At 38.6% G+C, this 24,164-nt stretch overlaps 1 protein-coding gene across 1 annotated transcript in view; it reads left to right on the forward strand.

Moving 5' to 3' along the window:
• Positions 1 to 24,164, forward strand: part of ERICH3 (glutamate rich 3) — a 99,006-nt gene that overhangs the window by 18,330 nt on the left and 56,512 nt on the right. Inside the window, exons 2-6 of the mRNA XM_004431580.3 lie at positions 9,091 to 9,184; positions 11,639 to 11,764; positions 15,556 to 15,627; positions 17,241 to 17,369; positions 22,002 to 22,160. Coding sequence (XP_004431637.2) covers positions 9,091 to 9,184; positions 11,639 to 11,764; positions 15,556 to 15,627; positions 17,241 to 17,369; positions 22,002 to 22,160 — 580 coding nt within the window. The remainder of the gene's footprint in view (positions 1 to 9,090; positions 9,185 to 11,638; positions 11,765 to 15,555; positions 15,628 to 17,240; positions 17,370 to 22,001; positions 22,161 to 24,164) is intronic.

Raw genomic sequence — 24,164 nt, forward strand, 5'->3', positions numbered from 1 at the left:
TCTTTTCTGATGGACAGTGAGAGAAGCACGTGGTCAGGAGACAGAGCTCCGTTGCTTGTGAGTTATAACGTAATGGCAATCACGCCACAATATCCTATGATTTGTTTAACTTGTCTTCCCAATGCAAGGACTTGATATGTGCGTTGCAGAAACATTTTATCTGTCTGTCATTGCTAGAAGCCTGCCTTTGCAGTGGAGGTTTGATGTAGGCCCTCCTTGAACACTATCAAACTCTCTACAAATTGCAGATTTAGTGACCTCTGAAATGCAAAGCACCTCTCCATTAGGCTTTTCAACGTTAGTAATAAAACTGTGCTCATTCACCTAAGTCTCACTTGATTCTGTTGAGCATGAAATGGTGTAACCAGTTTTTCCAGATTGGTAGGTGAGTTGAACTTTTCCGTTTGTGACAATGTAAAGAGATATCGTGCATAAAATTTTTTGATTGAAATGCTGCTGAAAAATGTCAATGTATTTGCTAGAGTCCTTATGTTCTTTTTGTTAGGGATAGGAAGTAGTTGAACAGGTATATGAGCCCCTTTGGTCAAATATTGCATACAAAAGATGAATTTCTGCATTAAAAGTATGCAAAGCATACTTCTGTATGTTGAATCATAAAATGAATCATTTTATTAATGCCCTATGATATACCTTTCTACTTAACTTTTTAAATTTAGTCAGTGGTGTGCTGGAAAACTGGCTTTTTAAAAAGAAAAAAGAGCCCTGATTTGTAGTGTTTGCCATTTCTATGGTGTAAACACTCCCACGATTGCCAATTTCAAGCTAACAATGGCTGGTATGAGCCAGCTCCAACACACCACTGTTATTGCTTTTTAAATATACTTTTTATATGCTTTCTAATTGTTTTGGGCATAAAATCCTTCTCTCGAATCCCGTTTTGAGGTTCTTAATGGTAGGGACCCTGCCATATTCTTGTGTATGCCTTCTTTTTCCTCTTCCCGGGTGTAGTAGTAAGCACGTGCAGTAGTAAGCATGGATGGTAACCTATTTCATCAATACTAAGATGATTGTTTCACATTTTAACATTACTGATATCATTTGCTGCTTATAATCAATGGCATGTCATAGTGTAATTGGCAAAATTTTCTTCTTTCTTAGTGTTTCATATAATATTTATTTGAATTTAATGAAATATATTAAGTGCTGAATAAATGGTGTTTGACATGAGTACAATTACATCCTGTGGGCTAATCTGTCTTTTCACCTATTAGATTCACCTAAAGCTAGTTACCTCTATACTGCTATCCTTATGGGAAAAAAATGTAAATTGTTTGAAAGTGCTCATATTTGGCACATCAAAATTAGGCCAGCAAGGTAGGCTCCAGCTTGTTGTGTACATCCTGGTGTGGTACCAAGAACTGCCTTTCTCCATCTGGGAAGTATCTTTTCTGAAAGTGAGGATCACTGGCATGATTGATCATTGGACGATATATGTTATAGCCCAATCCTCATGACCTTCAGTGTCCAATGTTTCTGCTCCCTGGCATCTGGCATATAGGAAAAACCTTATGATAGGCAGAATAATGGTCTCTCAAAGATGCCCATGTCTCAGTCCTCAGAACATGTGAATATGTTACTTTACATGGCAAGGGGAAATTAAGGTTGCAGATGGGATTAAGGTTGCTAATCAGCTGACCTTAAAGTTAGAAGATTATTCTGGATTGATCTGGGTGGACCCAATGTAAGTAATCACCGGGGTCCCTATATGAACAAGAGGGATGCAGAAGAGCCAGAACCAGAGAGAAGGCATCATGAGAAAGACTTGATCGGCCATTGCTGACTTGGGCAGTGGAAGGGGGCCAGGAGCCGGGGAATGTGGGCAGCCTCTAGACTGTGGAAAAGAAAAGAAAAAGGATTCTTCCTGAGGGCCTCCACAAGGAATGCAGCCCTGCTGACACTTTGATTTTAGCCCAGTGAGACCCATTTTGAACTTCTGACCTCCAGAACTATAAGATAATGAATTTGTGTTGTTTAAAGTACTAGTGTGTGGTACTTTGGTACAGCAGCAATAGTAAACTAATACAAACTTCATTAATTCAGATGGGCTAAGTCACAATTTGAGCTAAATAAAACTGATTGTGTCAAAATTATTCTTTATATTCTCTCTGAACAAGTTTGCTAAGAAAATTTGTAGTGTAAAGTGGATTGCAGAAATATATATATTTAACAAAATAAGATGATTTAAAGATTTCAGTACATTGTTTTTATGCTAATGATATGGCTAATTATAAATGAAAGTTATGTATTTGTTAATTTTTCTCTATAAGAATGTTCATTTAAAATTTTCCTATCTCTATACTGGGAAATTGTTGAAACTACATTTCCCTGTGAATATTTCGTGATTCATATTCTTCCATCAATATACTTAGCATCCCAGTCCCCACCTTAGCAAGCCCTTGTGAGGAGTGTTTCACTGTGATTTGGTGAATGTTACCAGGAACAAGCTTTAGGTTATACGGTCTTTGGCAATTGACTTAAACTAAGGCTTGTTTTCGTTGTCCACAAAATGGGGACAATTATGCCTTCTGTTATGGACTACAGGTTTGTGTCTCCCTCAAATTCGTGTGTTGAAACCACAGTCCCCAATGAGATAGTATTTGGAGATGGGGCTTTGGGGAAGTAGGTCATGAGAGTGGAGCCCATGATGGGATTAGTGCCCTTATAAGAAGAGACACAAGAGAGAGCTTGCCTCTCTGTCAACACAATGAGAAGATGGCTGTCTGTACACCAGGAAGAGGGCCTTCACCAAGAACCTGGCCATGCTGGCACCCTGATCTTAGACTTCCAGCCTCCAGAACTGTGAGAACTAAATGTTTGTTTTTTATGCCACCCAGTCTATTCTGTTACAGAGCCTGAACTGACTAAGAAATTGGTACCAAGAAGTGGAATGCTGCTATAACAAATACCTACAAATGGGGAAGCAGCTTTGAAACTGGTAATGGGCAAAGACTGGAAAAGTTTTGAGGTGCAATAACTTTTTTTTCCAGCTTTATTGAGATATAATTGACATATAACACTGTATAAGTTTAAGGTGGGCAACATGATGATTTGATACACATATATATATTATGAAATGATTACCACAATAAAGTTAGTTAACACATCCATCGCCTCATGTAATTACCTTTTTTTTTTTTTGCTATGGTGAGAACATTAAAATCTACTCTTTTAGCAGCTTTCAAGTGTATAATATAATATTGTTAACTATAGTTACCATGCTGTACATTAGACCCCCAGAACTTATTCATCTTATAACTGGAAATTTGTACCCTTTCACCAACATCTCTCCATTTCCCCCATTCCCTAGCCCCTGGCAACCACCATTCTACTCTCTATTTCTGTGAGTTTGGCTTTTTTAGATTCCACATATAAGTGAGATCATACAGTATTTTTCTTTATCTGACTTATTTCACTTAGAATAATGCCCTCAAGATCCATCCATGTTATCACCAATGGCAGGATTTCCTTCTTTTATGGCTGAATAATATTCCTGTGTGTGTGTGTGTGTGTGTGTGTGTATCTCTCATCATATCATATATCATATCATCATCATATCATATCACACATATCATATATATATCACATTTTTTTTAATCCATTCATCCATTGATGGACACTTAGGTTGTTTTCACATCTTGGCTATTGTGAATAATTCTACAATGAACATGGGGTGCAGATATCTCTTTGAGATCATGATTACATTTCTTTTGGATATATACCCAGAAGTGGGATTGCTGAATCATATGGGAGTTCTATTTTAATTGTTTGAGAAACTTTCATACTGTTTTCCATAGTAGTTGTACCAGTTTACATTCCCACCAATAGTGCACAAGCGTTCGCTTTTCTCCACATCCTCACCAACACTTATGTCTTGTCTTTTTGATAATAGCCATCCTAACAGGTGTGAGGTGATATCTCATTGTGGTTTTGATTTGCATTTCCCTTATGATTAGTGATGTTGAGCATCTTTTCATGTACCTGTTGGCCATTTGTATGTCTTCTTTGAAAAAATGTCTATTCAGATCCTCTCCCTATTTTTAAATCAGATTATTTGGGGGTTTCTTTTTTTGCTATTGAGTTTATCAGTTGCTTATATATTTTAGATATTATCCCCTTATCAGATATATGGTTCGCAAATATTTTCTTGTGAAAGGACTTTTAAAGGTGATTCTGGTAAGTGTTTGGAAAGAAAAGAGCTAGAGAGAAAGCTTCCTTCTTCTTAGAGAACACATGAATAATCATGCACAAAATGTTGGTAGAAATGTGGATGGTAAAGGCCATTTTGATGAGGTCTCAGACAGAAATTAGGAACATGTTATTGGAAACTGGAGGAAAAGTGATCCTGTTAGAAAATGGCAAAGAACTTGGCTGAATGACATTCATGTTCTAGTGTTTTGTGGAAGTTAGAACAATTGAGGCATAGAAAGGTTAAGTCACTTGCTCCCAGTTATGGAGCCAATAATGCTGGAGCCAGGATTGAACTGGAGCAGGAATCTTAACCACTACCTCCATCTCCCTCCGCACGGGTAGACAGTGTGGGGACCGGCAGGGCTGGGAGAAGAGGTTGGGGTTTGGGAGGGCTGCAGGACAGAAGAAATTCCTCTATCAGTGTGATGCATGAAGAAGTGTTACCTTAGACAGGTTTTCCTAGGACTGACTCACATTAAGCAATAATCTTGTTTTGGAACTTTTCCATTTTAGGAAGACAGAAGAGCTGTAATAGTTAGCTCACATTCCAGGGGCCTAAAAGAAATCGGTGAGATTGTGTGTGTGGAAGTGCTTCGTAATCTGCAGAATGGAGTAGGGATATGATACTCCTTCCCCGGAGTAGGGCACAGTGTCCCACATGAGGACACTCAGACACTCAGGAACTATGCATGAGTGAATTAGCCTACGACACAGGAAGAAGTGAAGTACACACACGCACACACACACCCTGTATGTACGTGTATACCTCCCCACTAGATTGGGAGCTCTGTGATGCAGTGTCTGTGCCATCTCTGTGTCCCCAGTGTCCTACAGAATTCCCTGAAAATAGTCAGTACTCATAAATGTCTGTGATTAGTAATATTATAGTGCCTCTCATTTTAGTGGGGGGTTTTTATGGAATAGACTTTCCCTCTTTGGGGGCAGATGGAGGGATTGATAGGAATCACTGACTTGATTACTTCAGAGCCCCGTTTATATATTCCACACGGTGGGAGGCAGGGGTTCGAGGGTTAGTATTGAAAGGCCACAGCTGGGAGGGCAGCACTCCCAGTGACTCAGCAGCCTCTGTCTAATCCTTAGCACTGCAGGGACAGGGGCGTGTATTGAAGTGGGGGAAACAGGACCCATCATAGAGACAGGGTTGCTTTGATTCCTGGGGGACTGTTTTCCATGGTGCATTGAGCCAGAAAGTGGGATGTTCTCCACCCAGCGACCAGGGGGTGGTAAGTAGTCTTGTCCGTCATATAAAGGGGCCAGCGAGTCAGGCCGGTCTGGGCAGGCAATTGTGGGACTTGGTGTGAACAGCATGGCCTGTGAGCGATATGGTCACAGTGGCCTGGTGGTTGCTGTGACCAATGCAGTTGTTGATCCTGTGCACGGGAGCAGGGGAGGGTCACAGGACTGAGGTGTGTGACCAGGAAGTCTAGCTCTGCCAACAGAGGCAGAGAGTGACTTGCAAATGGAGTGGTGTGCTCCAGATGCAACACAATCACCAACACAGTCACCAGGCCCAGGGGAGGTGACCTCATTTAGCCCAGGGCTGTGCTGAGTGCAAGAAAGAAAAGAAAAGCATGTCTGGGGGAAACAGCGGCAGTGAATGGAATGGAGAAGACAGAGGCAGAAGCATCACAAAAGCTCTGCTAATCTAAGTTTGTGGCTGGTTGGGAAAGCTCTTGCAATTGAGTAAATGCAAAGGGAGGCTACAAGCCCATACCAAGCACCCATGAAGAGGAGCAGAGCAGAAAGGATCAGACAGACCATACGTGTTACTACCATCCCCTTGAGGAGGAGGCTTGATGATCAGAACGAAGTGACATTTTTTTTTTTTAATATTTATTTATTTATTTTTTTAATTTTTTGTTTATTGCAGTAACATTGGTTTATAACATTGTAAAAATTTCAGGTGTACATCAAAAGTGACATTTATATGTATGTTGTAGAAATGTTTACATTGACCCATCTTAGTCTGTGTGGGCTGCTATAACAGAATACCATAGACTGAGTGGCTTACACAACAGAAATTAATTTCTCACAATTCTGGAGGCCAGGAGGTCCAAGATCAAGGTGCCAGCAGATTCAGTGTCTGGTGAGAGCTGCTTCCTGGTTCACAGATGGCCATTTTCTTGCTGTGTCCTCCCATGGTGGAAGGGACGAGGGAGCTCTGTGGGATCTTTTTTTAAGGGCAGTAGTCTCATTTATGAGGGCTCCACCCTCATGGCCTAATCACCTCCTAAACACCCCACCTCCTAACACCATCACATTGGGGGTTAGGATTTCAACATATGAATTTTGGGGGGGGGATAAACATTCAGTCCATAATATCTGTTTTGCTAACTCTATATATCATTTACTCTAGTACAATTTCTTGTTATCGAACTATTCATTAATCTAAAATTTTACTTAAAATAATTCAGGCATTATCTGAAAAAGAAATAACTGAGCCTGGGTGGACTCAGCTAGTTATCGTTCAGCTGTCTTGCCAAGGCCAGTTGTATGATAACAGTCATGGAAGGAGTTGTTTTACAAATGGCATCCCAACCAGGGACTCAATCTTTCCTAGACAGGGAAAGGTGAGAAAGCTGATGTGTGCAAAGGTTTCGGCTCAGCTGGATCCCCTCGACCTTTCAGTCAGACTGGCGGGGCATCAGGCGCACATGCTCGTTTAGTAGGAACCTGAGAGAGTGGAATTAAAATGATGTGGTGCCAAAGCTGGCTAAGCCTTATTATTAGGACCTAAATATCAAGAAAGTCACAAATTCTTAATGAAAAGAGGGGATCTTTCATCAGTCAATAGGGAAGTTGAGGCCCGTGTTATCCTAATTTTTTTGACCCTACTTTCCTTCATTTAATCATGGTTTTAGCACACACAGCTATCCCAGAACTATTGATATTTTAAAAAACTTGAGCCTGAAAAACAGACAAAAGACTATATATGGTATCAGTCTAATGACTTATCTTAAGAATCTGTGAACTGTGGAATCGTGATTGTTAGGACGGAGAGACACCTGCTCGCCTTTCTGAAATGAGTTGCTGAAGAGAGATTCTGAGATTCAGAAAGGGTAAGGGATACAATATTGACCTTTTGGAGACAGGAAACCTTTGATGAACTATAGGACACCAAGACAGTTCATTTAAAAGATGGTTTCAAAGCATTGTCTGGGGCTGGTTTTGTATGAGCATCACTGAAGCCCTTGGCTTGTCTTTTTACATAAACCCAGTGAAATAATGGTTTCCGCAGTTGTTCATATATCTGCAACCTTCATGTGGTACCTTGGCTTCTGGGCTTTGTAACTGCTTTTGAGTCTCTTTTGTGGACAGAATTAAACTTTACTTACCATTTGACAGCATGAAACTTTCCTGAGATGGGAGTTAAGAAGAAAAGAGACAGGAAAAGGTCACCGATACCATCTCTATGTAATTAAGGCAGAGCAAACAGCTAAATAAAATTGTTGCTAATGACATTTACTCAATTCTATAATATGAGTCCCTGCTCTGGTCTTGGAATAAGTTAAGGATCAGCTGCTCATGAAAGGTACACACTGTAAATCTTTGTTTCAGGTAATAGGGTGTGCATTTTGTTTTTTAAGACAGCTTCATGTTAGGGCTGTGTTTAGGCTTGTATGTTTTCTTTCTCTGTCTCTGTGTCTCTGTCTTGCTCTCTCTCCCTCTCTATATATACACTCATATTTATGTATATGTATATATATGGATGCACATATATGCATACATGTAGACATACATGTATATGTACGTGTATGTGCTTTTGTCAAGTAATAATAATCAATAAAGGATAGGTTAAAACTTAGAAAAATAGGTTCAAACTTTGATTTATAGACAGATTGACCATCCACCCAGGTAGAGCATGTAATCAAGGAACTAATTTGTCCTCTTTTAACTCTTAAAATGAAAGACTCTAAAAATCAAAAGTAATCTATGAATTTTTTTTTTGGCTCTGGATGTGGAGTTAATGAAATTGTCTGAATATATATGAGGAATTTAAGGCTTCTAAACTGCTGAGCTTAAATTTAGTTAGAAATTTATACCAGTAAGAATGAGTTCCAAACAAAATTGTGCCTTCATTTATTGAACATATCATTATTTAGGAACATAATAAATTACATCAATAGGGATACCAAGACTAATGCACCATCCTGGCCTTCCAACCTAGCAGAGGAGACTAAGAAATAAATGATAACATATTGTGGACGTGTAATGTGACTCAAGGTCTTAGGGGAGTGGAGTGGAAGGTGACACAGAACACCCAGTTTGTATCAGGGAATGTTTCCTGGGAGAAGAGATGCTTGTGCAGCATCTCTTGACACCAGCTTGCGGTGTCATCCGCTAGCTAACAGGTGAGGGAAAGGCCTTCACAGTAGAGGGACTGTGCATTGTGTCCTGCAGACATGAAAGAATATGTGGAGGGAGTGCAGGTAAGTTTGAGGAACTAGAACTTAGGGTGTGTAATGGGAGGCTGAAGAGTCCTCTGAAGGAGCCCCCACTATTCCATCAGGTTTCCTCTGTGAAGACTTTCGTGACAGTTGGAGCTAGTGGTCTCCTTCTCTGTGCCCCCCTGACTTTTTGCATATTTCTATTATTGGATTTTTTACACCCAATTTAATTGTTCTTGTCTGATTTCCATATTTGTCTGGGGGATAAACAATGTCAGGACTGTCTCCCAGTTCCTATAAAACCTAGAAAACAGGAGATGTTCAATACCTGTTTATTAAGCACACACATGAATGTCTGGCTGGCTGGATGAGTGGATGTTTATGCACAGTTTGGGGATGAGAAGGTCAAGAATTGCCTTGGTTATCAAGCAACACTTCATAAAACCTTAATGGTTTCATCTTTCTGTTTCAGATTACTTGCAGCATATAATAGCCTTACTGATAAACACCTGGCTGGATATTTTAACAACACCAGGATAAGGCGGCATCTCTTAAGATCAGGGCTGGTAAGATTTGGTTCACTTTCTTCTACCTGCCCTCTGGTTTCCTGAAGTCCAATAATTCCCTCCCTTTTCTGGTTTCCTCTTTGAGCTAATCAGTGACATCCTTTCCCTCCCTCTCATTGTAGAAAAATTACTTTCTTTCCAAAGCTCTGATTTATCTTTTTGAGGCTGTGTTTCAAAAATAGGAAGAGAGGTCACAATAACTGCTAACATAAATTATTGAGGGAAAACCCTATGAGTTTCCAACAGCATATTGCACTTGTTTGTTTATTCATTCATTTATTCAATACATATTTATTGAACACCTTGTATGAGCCAGGAACTGTGAGGGATTAAGAATAGAGAAGACTTTACTGTCTTCAGGAAAAAAATATTGTTTTTAATAATCACAGAATATGATGTGGAAGACATGAGCAGTTCAGAATTTCTTGAATTTTTTAAAGCTGTTTCATTTCTTGGGATGGTTTATTGATACATTAGTGTCTTTCGTTAGCTCCAAAATTATCATTTCCACAAAATTTCCATTCCTCTAAATGTATTTAATGTGAAAATCTTGTAAAAATACTATAGTTTTCCATTGAAAGAAATGGGCGTGCTTATAGAAAGTGTGGCTAATGATTTCAGCTGTTTACCTTCCTGAACCACAGTGGGTTTCCTTAACTATTGTTGCCATGGTGTTGAAAGGATATGCATTGCGTTTCTAATTGTTGTTTATGTGCTTGGCGTCTGGCTGGGTAGATCTGAGAGAGCTTGCTTTTTGTCTCCTGGGGCTTTGTTATCAGACAGACCTGGCTGAAACCTGGCTTTGCCATTTACAAGACAGAATCTTGAGCAAATCACTCACTTAACTTTCTCAGCTTCAACTTCCTCAATTGTAAAATGAAGATAATGATACCCGGCCCTCAGGATTGTTGTGGCAATTAGAGATGTGTAATAAATGGGTGTTGTAATTATTGTGGTTACTATTAACATGACTTCTTTGGATAACAATCTGTGAGCTTCACACGTAAATGGAAAGGACTTTGTATTTACTTCTCAACGTCATTAACAAGCACTTACTTAACACTGGTTATGCGCATGGCAACTCAAATAAGGAAGATAACAGCCTTTTCTCTAGAGCAGTCATTCACATATAGTCCCTGAATCAGCAGTGTTCAGCATCACCTGGGAAGTTGCTAGAAAATGCAAATTTTAGAGCCCCACCCCAGACCTATTGAGTCAGAGACTGTGGGGTGAGGCCCATCAATCTGTTTTTCAGCTTGCCTTCCCGGTGATTCTGATGCAGTTTCAAGTTTAAGAACTTCTGCCCTATGGCAGCTTCCAGTCCTGTTGGGGAGATCAGACAACTTCTGGAGGAGAGAGAACAATGACACAAAGTAACTGCAGAGGGAGCGGCAGTGCAGGACATTCTCAACACTTTATCTCAGTTGGACACACGTGACATGATAGCCCATGGACAAGACATGTCAAAGACTGAGTTATTTGTAATTCTAAGCACACTTTCTATAACCACAGGCCTCTCTTCTACTGGAAAATGTATTCATAAAAAAAGATTATCAATAACCAATCACTGGTAGCACAAGTCTAATTGATCTCAACACTCCAATATGTTGCAACAACAGTGTTAAAAAACTACAGTTATCAAAATTAAGAAATATGTGGCCTTGGATTAGACCTGAAAAGAAGAGCAGGATTTAATTAAGTGGAAAGGAGGAAGATGAACAGTCCAGGAATAACACGCTCTGTTTACAGAAGATGCAGAAAAATACAACAGATATGCTCATAGGAAAGATTAAAAGAAAATAAAAACAAGTAAATAAAAACCAGAAACTACCGCTCCTGAGACTTGCAATAATGCCAGTTGAAACCAATCTGGAACACCTTCTATCTGTGGTACTGCAGAATCTGAAAAAAACCTGAATCACAACAAATTAAATTACATTCTGGGCTGGGGAGTGAAAGAAGAAACAGCAGTATGAAAACAAAGTAATGAAGCCAATTATTTTTAAAACAAACTGATGAGAGCCTCTGTAGCTTACATGTTTTGCCCTTCAAAGTATTTCCTGTGAGATCATCCGACCTGTGATCACTGCTCCTATTCATTGTCTCAAGGTAGCACCCCACCCCTTCTTCCCAAGTGTGTTCAAAAAAAAAGAAGTGAAAAGAACACCTGGGTTCCATCAAGGGAAAATTGTTACTCTAATGAAAACCTTGTTTTCAATGTCAAGTGCACCACCTGTGTGTGTTTCACAGTGATGGGTATATGAGACTGCCTTTCTCTTTTTTTTGCCTTATGAAATATTCATTAAAAGTGAAAGTTTATCAACCATAGTGGAATACTCCTTTAGGCTTAGAAGACACTGCCATTCTCTCTGTCTGTCTCTCTCTCCCTTTTTGGTAACTAACAATACATTTTCTGCTTTGTATGTCTATGTATGTGTTATTTATTCATGACAGATCACAAGAAGTGGAAGAATTCTTTCTGAAAAAGAATACAAACTAAATATCATGAAGAGGGATCACCAAAAATATATCCGGGAATGCTTAGCCCAGGCTATTTTCCACAAGGTTCTTGATATGGAGGTACAAGTATTTATTATTTTCTTTATAACTGATATTTTCTAATATGATAGTTAACAATACTTCTCTACCCAGAAGTAGGGGAATTCTTCCTGTATTTCATAAAAAGGAAGAGAACAAGGTGACTGAGAAATACTCTGTATCTCTCTAGGTAGCGAGGAGCCGAGAGACTAAAGTCAGCTTTTCTCCGTTTCAGTTAGGGACAAATATGGACATCATTATATATTTTGTGATATTTAATTTAACAAATGCAGAGTTTTAATCCATAATGGCTACTCTAAAACATACCATCCCTCACCATCTGTACCTCAATTTCCATTTGCTAAAAAAAAAAAGTGACATCTGTTTAAATATCAGTAATTCCACTGCCATGAATTATTTCAGATTTGTTCTACTTTTAAGGCTCTGAAGCTTAGCCGTATGCTAAATTTCAAGGAATAGGCATTGAAACATCTGCTGTCCCTCCTACTTTAGGCCACATTGGTCAGCACAGATTCACAACCCAAGCACCAACACTTTTTTTAAACCTGACATGGCATTTTTAGTTGGCTATCTAGCTAACTTGATAAATTATTTTAGCCTTGCTCCATGGAACTTGTAGTTTCAGGCATCAACGCTGTTTTAGTATGTGTGCAAGAGCATGTCACTTCTTGGCTTGACCCTACAGCGGTAAATCAGGAAACTTGGCTCATAAAACCATTGACTTGTGGGTACAGTAAACATCTATGAACAACTGCGGAATCATTAATAAACCAATACTAAATGTAGGGCCACTGAAAATATTTATTATTATGTTACCATTATATTCAGCAAGTGTTGTGTTCACTTAAGATGTATATGATCTGTTAATTTAGGAATTCATTTTGTGCTTTATATCATATGCATGAATTACATAGAACCATTGTTCACGACCCCCAAATTCACTTGCTTATAAAAGTATTAGTTGGAATTCTACAACTAATGTTAATAAAAAAAGTACAGTGCTGTGGCTGGCCTGGTGGCATAGTGGTTAAGTTCGTATGCTCCGCTTTGGTGGTCCAGGGTTTGCTGGTTCAGATCTTGGTCATGGACCTACGCACTGCTCATCAAGCCATGCTGTGGCAGCGTCCCATATACAAAATAGAGGAAGATGGGCACAGATGTTAGCTCAGGGCCAATCTTCCTCAGCAGAAAGATGAAGATTGGCAATGGATGTTAGCTCATGGCCAATCATCCTCACCAAAAAAAAAAAAGCACAGTATAAAATTAATCTGTATCTAGTTTCAAACGTAATCACTAGGCACCAAGTTCTATATTAGCCCTGATCCTTGAACTTTGGTTTTCCAAAATTTCATATAACCAACACATCATAACTGTTAAATATGCTATTGTTTGAGTCTTTGTGTATTTTTAAAGTTTGGAATAAATATCTTAGATAAATGTTAGTTTGTATGCTATAATATAATTTTATGTAATATATAATTATAACATATATTATATATTAATATAATTAACAAATAGGATATTTCCGTCTAAATTGTCACATTTGTCTAACATTTAATTTATGCTGATGCTGTTTACTAATGTTGTTGTATTAATATTCATGTATTCATTCATGCAACAAACATTAATTGCAGGCTTACCACGTATCAGTATGAGGCTATGTGTTGTAACTGCAAGATACAATCAAAAAAATTCTGTAGAAAGTGATCAAATGCTAGAAGAGAGGAGCAAACAGACTGAGCTCAAAAAAGAAGGGAATGATGACTTGCCTCTGTGAGAGTCAGAGGAAGCTGAACAGAGGTCCTGCTATTTGAACTGGACCTTGAGGACAGAGCAAGACTTTACATGAAAATATGAGAAAGGCATTCCAGAGAGTGAAGGCAGCAGGTGTGAAGTTACAGAGGCGTAAAAGGGCATTGTGGATGGAAAGGAAAGCTCACTGAAGCCAGACTGCCCAGTGGGTTGGTTGAAAGAGTGGCAGGGAGTGACTCTCCAGTAAGTTGGGGCCCAATTTCTCAGGGCCTTCAATTTCCAACTAGGTTTGGAGTGTAGGGGATGAGGTGATGAAACGTGTTTCAGCAGGGGAGTGAAATAAATGAGCAGAGCTACTTTAGAAAGACGATGTTGCTAAAAATGTGGAAGATGGATTAATGAGCTGGAAAAGATTGGAGGTGGGAGGTCAATTAGGAAGCTGTTGCCAAAGGGTGTGGGCTCACAGCAGTAGTGGGAATGCTGGGGAGATGCAGCTGTCCACAGAGACATGGAAGAGAGAGAAAGACCAAAATTGACTGAATGAAGAGGGGTGAAGGGGATGGAGCCCAGAGCAACTCCCAGGTTTCTAGCTTAGTGGGTGGTGCTTGCACTGCAGGAGATCAGGAACAACACGGGCTAGAAAAGAACCTTTAAGTGGTGAAAAACGTGCTGATAGAGTGGTGTCGTGGAAGCCGGGAGGCTCTCATAAGCTGCAGAATTGTTAAATAAGATGAGCACCGAGCAAAAAAAGAAATTAGGTCTGACCCAGAGGACAAAGACGTTGGTGGCCTTGGTGAAAGTAGTTTCAGCGACGGTGAAGAGGAGGGGTGGTGGGAGTGGGTGACTGAGGCGAGTTGGAAGTACATGGAAGATGGACAATGGCTGATAGTGTATTTGATAACGAATGGTTGCGAGAACAGGAAAGAGGGAGAGAAGAAAGGGAAGTGTCAAGAAGAGGATTGATGATACTTAGATAGGGAATGAGTGAGTCTGCAGGGTCCCAAAGGCAGCGGGAGAGGATCAAGAACAGAGACAAAACACTTTTTAAAAGGGCCAAGAAGTAAAACACTTTCAAATGTGTCTAAATGATTTCAGATCGAATTGTAAGCAAATTATTTTCACATGGGGTTTATTTTTACGTTATATAACTAATATATTACAGAAAACACAAGAAAGCATAAAAAAGGAAAATAACCACATATGATCCCTCCTCTCAGAGATAACTGCTGTTAACATGCTCACATTTCCTTTTAGTCTCTATTCATATTTATACATTAATAAAAGCATTCTATGCTGTAAGAGGGACATGGTTTTGCGGGAAAACAAAACAAAACAAAACACCGAACAAACAAAAAGTTAGTGTCAGACCAAGGTTCAAATTACAGTTCCACCACTGACTAGATGTGTGACCTGGGGCAAGCTCATGATCCTCTGCCTCAGTTTCTTCATTTGTAATGTGAGACTGCTTAGCAATTAGAGTTGTTCAAGAAGAGGCAATGTACCTTCCTAGCACAGGGACAGGTACACCATATGAGCTTGATCGATTGAATTGTATTTCTGGGAAATTCTGTGTCCTCCTTTCTTCCTGCATTACATGTATTTTCCATTTTTTTTTAAACAAAATCTTTATGAATCCTGTTTTAATGATTATATTCTATTCCATTATATGAATGTGCCAAAAATTTAAGCATTCACTTTAAGGTTTATATTGCTTCTGAATTTTTGCTTTGAAGAAAACACAGAAAAAGCTTTCAGCTGGCATCTTTGTGCATAACACATTTTTGAAAAAGGTACTCAGATTTTCCCCTAGGTTTGGAAGTGAAATTTATTGGTTAAAGGGTAGGGACACTTTTAACTGCCTCATATATGTTAGGAATTGGCTTTCCAAGAGTTGTACCAATTTATATTCCCACTTGCACACTCATGCAGATGATTTTTCTCCATCTCAATGACGAGAGGGGTAACTGAGAATACAGTTAGCAGGTGGGATTATTTTCCTCTAAAAAATTCCTTGCTGTAATTGATATGATTCTCTTCTCTGTTCTTTCCTGTATGCTTAGCGTTACCATCAGCTTGAAATAAAAAAGAAACTGGAGACCTTAGCTAGGAAGGAGCGAATTCAGAGATTTAAGGTGAGGAGCGACATAACAGTCTTTTATTTCACAAAATTATTGTGTGATTTTTGAAAGCCAATGATGCTATTATTGAACTTCCTTGGGGCGCTTTACTTTTGGGTAACTCACAGTTGAGGTCAAATGATGGTTCCACCAAGCCTAAATCTTGGCCACCATTATTGCAGAAGATCATAACACAGTAGGAGCTGCCTGTGCGAAATAAGTTTTATAAGGCACAAACCTTTCAAAGGAAAACTTGAAGACATTCAAGTTTTAAATTTTGCTCTTGTATTTTCTTGAATGATATGTGATAGAGGCCAAAGGATTTTTGCCTTTTTGTCATAAGAAGATAAAAATAGGTGGTGATGTTCCCAATGTGAGGGAAAACAGGGCATTCTAAGAATTATCCAATGGCACATTTTCATGTGAACGTGACCCTCGAAAATATATGGTAGGAAAGATCTATTTTAGCAAACAAAAGCTAAGATTGAGACATTTTGTACAAGGCATTTAAAAATTCCTTGCTTGTTTTCTATTTTTGTATTTGATATCCCTTCTTCGAAGTGAGCTTATGAAGTATATAAATTTGAGTCAAGAGATGAGAGATTCAATTAGGTGTGTTTGAAAGGTTTTACTTTAGGTTGGCAGTTTTACTCAATTTCTCAAGCCATTCAAACTCACACACTGCTCTTCATTTTCTGTGTCATATTACAAATGTGGGGCTCAAGACACATTTCACAAACTGATGATTATTTGTAAAGCTTCTGTAGAATAACTTGCCATATAAGACAGTAATTTTTCCCTCTTGCCCGATAGACTCAAATCTGTCTATTTTATCACAGTCAAAAGATAATCTTGTTACAAAATGTTGCTAAATACCAGAAGATAGGTCAGTTTTTCAAGATCGGAAAAGTTGGTGCATAGAGATTTGTGGTTAATTCAACTTTGGCAATATTGTCCTACATCAAGGACTGAGTTATAGATTCTAGAATTTACTGCTGAAATTTTGATGGGGAAAAACGGTTACTGGAAATAAAGAGTGACTAGCACTGCCTGAAGCAGATTGTCAGACACACTGTGTACGTGTTACAGCTCAGGCGAAAATTCATGATGGACACTCCAGTTCCTCCTGCATGATTTTTATCTGTAACAGTTTTCACTTGATAGCTGCACTTGGTGAAAGACCTGTGTTTTATGTCTCTTTTATATAATATGCAACCCTTTTGCTGGAGGGCATTATTTAATTATTTTTCAAGGTAGAAAAGTAATGCTTCCTGGTAGTCCCTACTGATCAGGGTGATGAGGAGCGCTGTGCTTCTTGCAGCGATCTGCTTAAAGCAGATTAATAAATATTATTGCAAAATTGAGGATACACTGCTTCCACAGCTATTTCTTTGAGTACAGCTATTTCTTTGAGTAAAGCAGACTCAATTTCCCGCCTTTCACTACCACACCCAACCCCCCAGTATAGCTATGAAAACTTCTTCGGTCATGATAGGTCTCACAAGGAACATTTTTCACAGTAATGAGAAAGGACTTTTTAGGCATATAGTATCTCTTACCTGGCAGGTACTAACCTAACCTAGATTACTAATTATGCATCAATTTGTTAAATCACTTTCTTATTCTAGGGAGAGCCCACAAGATGGTCTATAGAAAGCAACATGCCAATCCTGTCTCCCCGCCCGCCACTTGGCCCAAAGACCAGCCGTGGCCATAGTGTTCTGGTTGATGAAGGACATTGCAGTCCAATAGCACTGGTGAGTTGTATTAAACACTCTGTCCTGCACTATCCCGACTAATTGATTTATAATTTCTTATCACTCTTAGAAAGAATGCTCTCTGGGTACATGTCTGTATAACCCTGCGAATACTACTGAATGAAAACATAGTCTTGCATCTGTTCACCTCTGTCTTTACTGAACATCCCACCTCTAATCAATGTCACCTCTGTCAAATCCATTTTGCTTGTTACTGCGAGGTTTGTTTTCTTGAAGTGCAGATTGCTTATGACACTTACATGCCCAAATACCTTCACAGGCTCTGTCACCTATAGAAAAGCCCAGACTCTCACCTGACATTTAAGACCCTAAACCATATGACCTCAGTTTAGCTATCCCCACGATTACCCTTTTGCACCCTACAATGCAGCAAAAATGAACCACTGGTTGTTCCATACATGTTCTATATTTTCTGATCTCTAGATTTCGTTCTTGCTGTTCCTTCTACTCTCGCCTCATTTGTAAAGCTTTTTTATGCACACAAATTCAGTGGTACTGTGTAGCATTTTGGCCAGATCTTTTATCAAAAGTATGTGTACATACTCTAAGATAAAAATAATTAAATGTACCAAAATTCCATTTAAAGAAATTGCACACCAATGTTTCATTCCAGTTTGCTTCATTTATAACCTAGAGGTGGTATTTGCTTGAAGGTAAGGTAGCTTCAAACAATACAGATACAGGAAAAGATCTGCAAAATATTTGCTGGAGGTTGATGGTTTAAGTTGTAAATGAATTGCTTGATTACGTCTTTATTCTTGCTTTGTGTAGCCTAATATATTTCCTTGTTAGCGTGAACATTTTTTTGGATTGCACAATATTTATAGAAAAATTGCAGTGCTTTCACAGATTGATGAAGTAGGTTTGTCACATATATGTAGTGTTAAGCTTTGACATTTTTCAAAAGGTAAATATGTTTTGACATTTCCCAATGAACAGCACAAGTTAGGAAGAGCAACTCTCTTCCCTTTGTTGTTACCATATTTCCGGGCTTCATTTAAATGGATATGTACACACATAATTCTTTTATTTGCTGGCAAATTCACTAGACTCTGAAAAGCTTAGCCTGGTGAAACAAGAGAAACAATCAGGTGTTATTTTCTATCTTCCCACCTGTTTCAGGGAGGAAAACCCTTGAAAGGCTTTCTTTTCAATTTTCTAGTTGAACACCCTCAATAAGTAGTTTATGATACATCCAGGAGATCTTAATGTGGCAGGAGTGAGAAGGTAATTTAAAAATTACGGGAAACACTGACACCAGCACTTCAGAAGCCTTTCGCTCTGGTAAGCTACGATTCTTCACTTGGTCCCCCTATGGTGCTTCTGCACCGTAAGGGATGCCTATTGTGATTCTGGAATCGTAGTTCCCATTTTACAGAAATTCACGTTCTCCTTTGTGTTTTCCCAACCTGGATACACATCCTTTAAATTTAACTCCTGTCCTCCAAGTGCCATTGAGATGAAGATAATAATCCTTTTGGGATGTTGTGGCCATTTTTCTCTTTTAACTTTCTTAAATGAATAAGGAAAGCATCCCATGAATAGTTATTGTGCTTGGTCACTAATTGCACCTAAACTTTGAAAATAGCATATAGGCTTTTAGCTGCACTGTTCCCATTAAAACTGTGGAAAATCATTCAACTAATTCTGCAGATGCTTGGCAAATTCACCCCCAGAGATCTTCTACTAAGAATTAGAAATGCTCAGCTAAGCTCGGTAATCACCAGGTAGTCAATTTCAATTCACAGCCTTGTACAGTTTTGAAAATGTTAAACTACAATGTCATATTTATTCCAAGAAAATATATTACGAATGATTTAAAATACAGCAAATTTAAGGTGGCCTCTGATGTGAACTACAACAGTTTGTAGCTCATAGCTGTTAGTTGAATGGTCCAGATTTGTTTTGGACCATTTGAATGGTCCAGATAAAGTAATCAGTTAAACATTTGACTGCCATATTCATCTAACTGAATAATATCTGTATGCAAATGTGGCGAAGGGAAATTTCGAGCCCAGCAGACAATAGATCATGTTCTAGTTTGTGGTAACGTGCTTTCTTGAATTCCTACATTAGATTTTCAATGTTTTTGTGTTCAGTTGGATTATTTGACAGGAGAGAGTCTTAGACATATTTGTTTTACAGAGTTCAAAAGAATTCTTTTGGTTGCTCTAATTCCCTTGTTCAGAAACCTCTCGTTTGATTTCTCTTTGTGGGTTTAAAGACATTTCACCTTTTGGCTCCTGTAGTCTTATGTCCTGTTTCTTTAAATCCAGTGCTGCTCTAGTGAATCCACATGGCTTTCTGTATTGGTCATAACATAGGTTTGTGTGCAGAGACCCAAAATAACAATGACTTAAACATAAGGATGCCCTCCCCACCCCAACATGCATATGTGTCTCAGCTTGTGTGGCATCTCTATTATATGAAGTCACGAAAGTTCAGACTCCTATTGTGTGATTGATCTGCCAAACTTAGTGTGTTGCCATCATCTACATAAGCCAAGATGGTGTATCACTATGTGGATATTTCAGCCAGAGGGAAGGGGGTAAAGCGAAAGTGATAGCACAGTTTTTCTAAGGGCATGATCTGGAAGTCTCACGTATCATTTCTGCTCACATCTTATTGGCCGAAACTGAGGCATACATATATACAGATTTGCAAGAGATGCTGGGAAATATAGTCTTTATTTGTGAATTTGTGCCATATTACCTGATAAAAATTCTGTTACTAGGAAGAAAGGAAAACAGACATTGGGGAATATTGTCTTTGCTACTCTTCTCATGTCTGGCTCACAACTGCTCTCTTCTTACTCGGATATTCAAATTTCCCATTCTTCTTCTCTGCTCATCCATTTTCTTCTCTTGCTCATCCATTTGGATAAAATATAACTGCTTCTTTGAAACTTTAATTTTTACTAGTCTCACTGGCTTATTTCAAATAACTTTTAGTTCTAAGTTCTTTTAGTTCTCAGGTATCTTGTTATCGTCTCTTTGGCAGTATTAGCGTAGTTCATTAGGCATTAATTGTCTTATGTCACTATTACATGTTAAAAATTACTTTTTCATCTCCTCATCGTTGGAATCCAACAAATGTTGACTTAACAAAATCAGAGATTTAGCAACATATGACGTGCTTGTCAACATGGCACTAAGACTGATTTTTGGTGGTAGGAGATGCCCCATCATCATTATTTCTGTATTTACACAACACTTTTCCAGAGTTGAATATTTGTCGTTCACCATTCTTTAGAGTCAATGTATTACACCTTATTCACAAATCATTTATATACCATTCTTCTCACATCCTCTTGCCCAAATACTCATGTAATATTAACAGGTTTTCTACTATTTTATTGTAATTGAACAACTGGGCCAAAAGCCTTGTTTTTTTCCACTTTTGAAACATTGCTGATCTTTATACTACAGTTACAGTGTTCTGTCAGTGCCCCAAAAGGCACTTCTAATTCTCCATACTGGCACTTTTGGTATTCTCTGCAGTACAGTCTTGATTAGAAAATGCATCAGTCAGGGTCTCAGCAGGAAACAGATGGCTCACACAAATAGGGTAATTAGGAAGAGTTTAATAAAGAAACTATTTGCAAAGACGCAGGCTGGGTTAAGGAAGACCAACTAGGGATGTTAAGCATGCTGGGGTCAGCAAAATGGGAAAGAACACCATGTCGGCCTAAGAGGGAAAAGGAGGGATTGATACTAGAACCAGCAGGCAGGACTTGTAAGCTGGGAGAGGACTTCCTGGTAGGAGCTTTGGACTTTGGTAGAGGGACCTGGCTGGCCCATCATGACCTTGGTGGGAAGGGTCAGGAGAATTAAGACCCCAGTCTCATTCCCTTCTGTCTTTTGATCTGCCAGTGCCTTTCATTGGCCAAATCCAACTGGAATCCTGAGGTTAGCTGGTGTAGTCCATAAAGAAATGACTCCCAGTGGCCAGAGCAGGGCAGAGAAGGCAGAGAAGAGGGGCAAATGGAAAATATCCAGCCTGGAAAACATCTCCATTTTTACACAGTGTTTCCCAATGTTGCCAGTTACTAGTTTTCGTTTTTGTTCTCCTAATATTTCAAGGAAGAGGTTGAATAAATGGTACTACATTACAGGTAAGCATCCGCCTTTCATCTTTTTGAATCACATTGTCTGCTTTTATTTTTGCACCAATCTTAAGACTTAAAGGACTCACAGTAGAATTTATGTTGAAAACATTTAAACAGAAATGAGTCCATTCCAATCATATCCCTTTAGATCTCTAACATAGGAACATTTTTCAACTTAACATTTAATTGAGCAAAGCTATTCTATGCACAGCATAAATTACTTGTCAGCGAGTTTACAGTATGAATAAAACACAGAGAACATCTCCTTTGTCTAGAATACTCTATAATTGTGGCATTTAGTTATGTAGAGGACTTCCACGCCATATGTTTTAACAAATACTTTGGGTCATAAGGGTATGTATAATGGAAGGACATAATTAAAGTTTAATCTGTTCAGTAAAAAGGCACCATTAATTACTCTAGGCAATTTGTTGGTTATTAATTGGTTCTGGAAACATGTCAAGATACTAATTTAAATGGAATTTTTTTCCCTAATTGTCTAGACAGTCCCTCGACCATACACTGCCCCAGGAAATATGCAGCCTCCAATTCGATTACAGCCTCTTCCCAGTAATCCTGCAGTAGGAACTGTTCCAAAGATAACTTCAGGATCGAGATCAAAAGCCTCATTGCTGGAAAATGAAGCTCCATTTCCCATTGGGGTAAATGTTATTTCTTTAAGAAATATCTTTTTATTCTTGATTACAGTATTAGATTATCACAGTTTTAAGATGCCAGATTCAATTAATCTACTCAGTGAAATTTATATTGTGCATTTATTGAGTACTTACTGTGTATTTCTGTTTAATCATATCTTAGTCTAACTGGAAGGTCTATAATTTCTGTATTATTGGGCAAGAAGAGTAAGGAATAGGTTTGTAAGATATAAGCTGATCTCTCCTGAATTTGAAGGTTTATATGAAAGACAGAGGAACTTTTTAGAGTCAGATATGACTTCTATCAGAAAAGACCCAGTGTTGACTACTTCCAAATTTTAAATGCATGAAACCTAGAAAATGAAACTTTCCAAGAATAGGTTTGCATTTGCATGCCGACTGACTTTACCATCAGTGTATGAAATTGCTGCAAGTCTGACTCTGGAGAAGGTTGGATATGGAAGGAAAAGAATGTCCATCTCTAAAAAATGCTGAATTAATCATACACAGGAGCGTGACTCTGCTTCCTTGTCAAGGTTATGTCTCAGGTAATTTTTACTTATTTTAATAGAGCACAGGAAGAAGGTATGGTAACGATCAAATATGAGTTATTTAAGCAGCGAGGAATAATTAGGACATTCAGTAATTAGGGAGGGTATTGTTTGTATCTCTAACACGAAGACGAAACATTTGCCAGCTTAAGAAAGAACCTGTGTCATGACTGTAATTGTCATTATGTTCAAATGAGTGAATTTAATTCTATTCCTTATTAGGAAACATAAGACATATGAAATTAAGATATTTTTATCTAAGACTGACAGATAACCTTGACACTAAGAAATTAATTCAGACAAATAAATGATTGTGTTTCACAGTAAAAGTATAAATATAACTCTAAAAATGATAACTAATATTTTAGTCCATTTAATATGCTTTTCAGCTTGTGAAGCAATTTTTGCAAACCTTATTTTAGTTAATTTAATAGTAGTTTCTCAGAAAGCAGGAGAAATTAAGCCAAAAGTGTGGCACTTTGTCTAGGGAAGACTACTTAGAGCTGGGCAGGAACTTGTTGGGTCAAAAGTCAATTAGGTTGACACTTTCTAGGATCTGGTCTCTACTTTGAAGGCCCAGAGATTCTAGCTAGTGTCCAGGAATGGTCAGGTCCTGAGAGACTGTCTCAGACTCACTAAAATAACTCACAACAAGCTCATTTTCCCCCTATAGTAAGCCAAAATTTGGAACCAAATCATAATCAGGAGCCATTAATTCACCAGATATTAAGTAATCAAAGCTGGTAGAAGCCGTGCATTTTCCCCTGGAGACAGACCTACATGGGAAGCCAGATCACAATGAGAAGGTTGCCTGGTGAGCATGGAATCAGAATGAGGGGATATGGTGGAATGGAATGTTAATGCATCAGGCTAAGATGGCTTGATGCATCTATCTCATCCTAGGAATGGGCTTGCCAAAGGTACCAGAAAACTCAAAGATCTTTGGCTAAAACCCTGTGTATCCTCTAGGGATAACTTTGCCATTAGGACTAGAAATATTCCAAGTCCAATGGTTAGGATCTCCTGTCTCCTAGATAGTACTCAGATGGGCACTTTCCACACTTGCCAAGGTGATTACATTCTTTTCTAAGATCCTATAAGTATTAACTCCACTTTGATAGACACATTTTCCTGTTAGATATGTGAATACTATCAATCAGGTAATATTCAAATTCTGCTGGCTAGAGAGGGATTTTTTTTTTTCTTCAGGTGATTTTCCAAATCTGCTCTGAGCCACTGGGTGGATTTGTTAATTAAATCTGCACAGGGCCTTTTATTTTCCTGTTTTCAAGTTTTGGCATGTGAGTGACTGAGGGATAAGCACTTAATGGTGGCTTATGTGAGCTGACAGGACTGGGATCAATTCCATGTTTATTTAAACTAGCTAAACTTATGCATTCCATTCAGTAAATATTTATTGGGCACTCACTATGGATTAGGTACTGCTCTAGGCATTGGT

This window comes from Ceratotherium simum, chromosome 2 (genome assembly GCF_057802395.1).
Source record: "Ceratotherium simum simum isolate JZ-2026a chromosome 2, ASM5780239v1, whole genome shotgun sequence".
NCBI classification, from domain to species: Eukaryota; Metazoa; Chordata; class Mammalia; order Perissodactyla; family Rhinocerotidae; genus Ceratotherium; species Ceratotherium simum.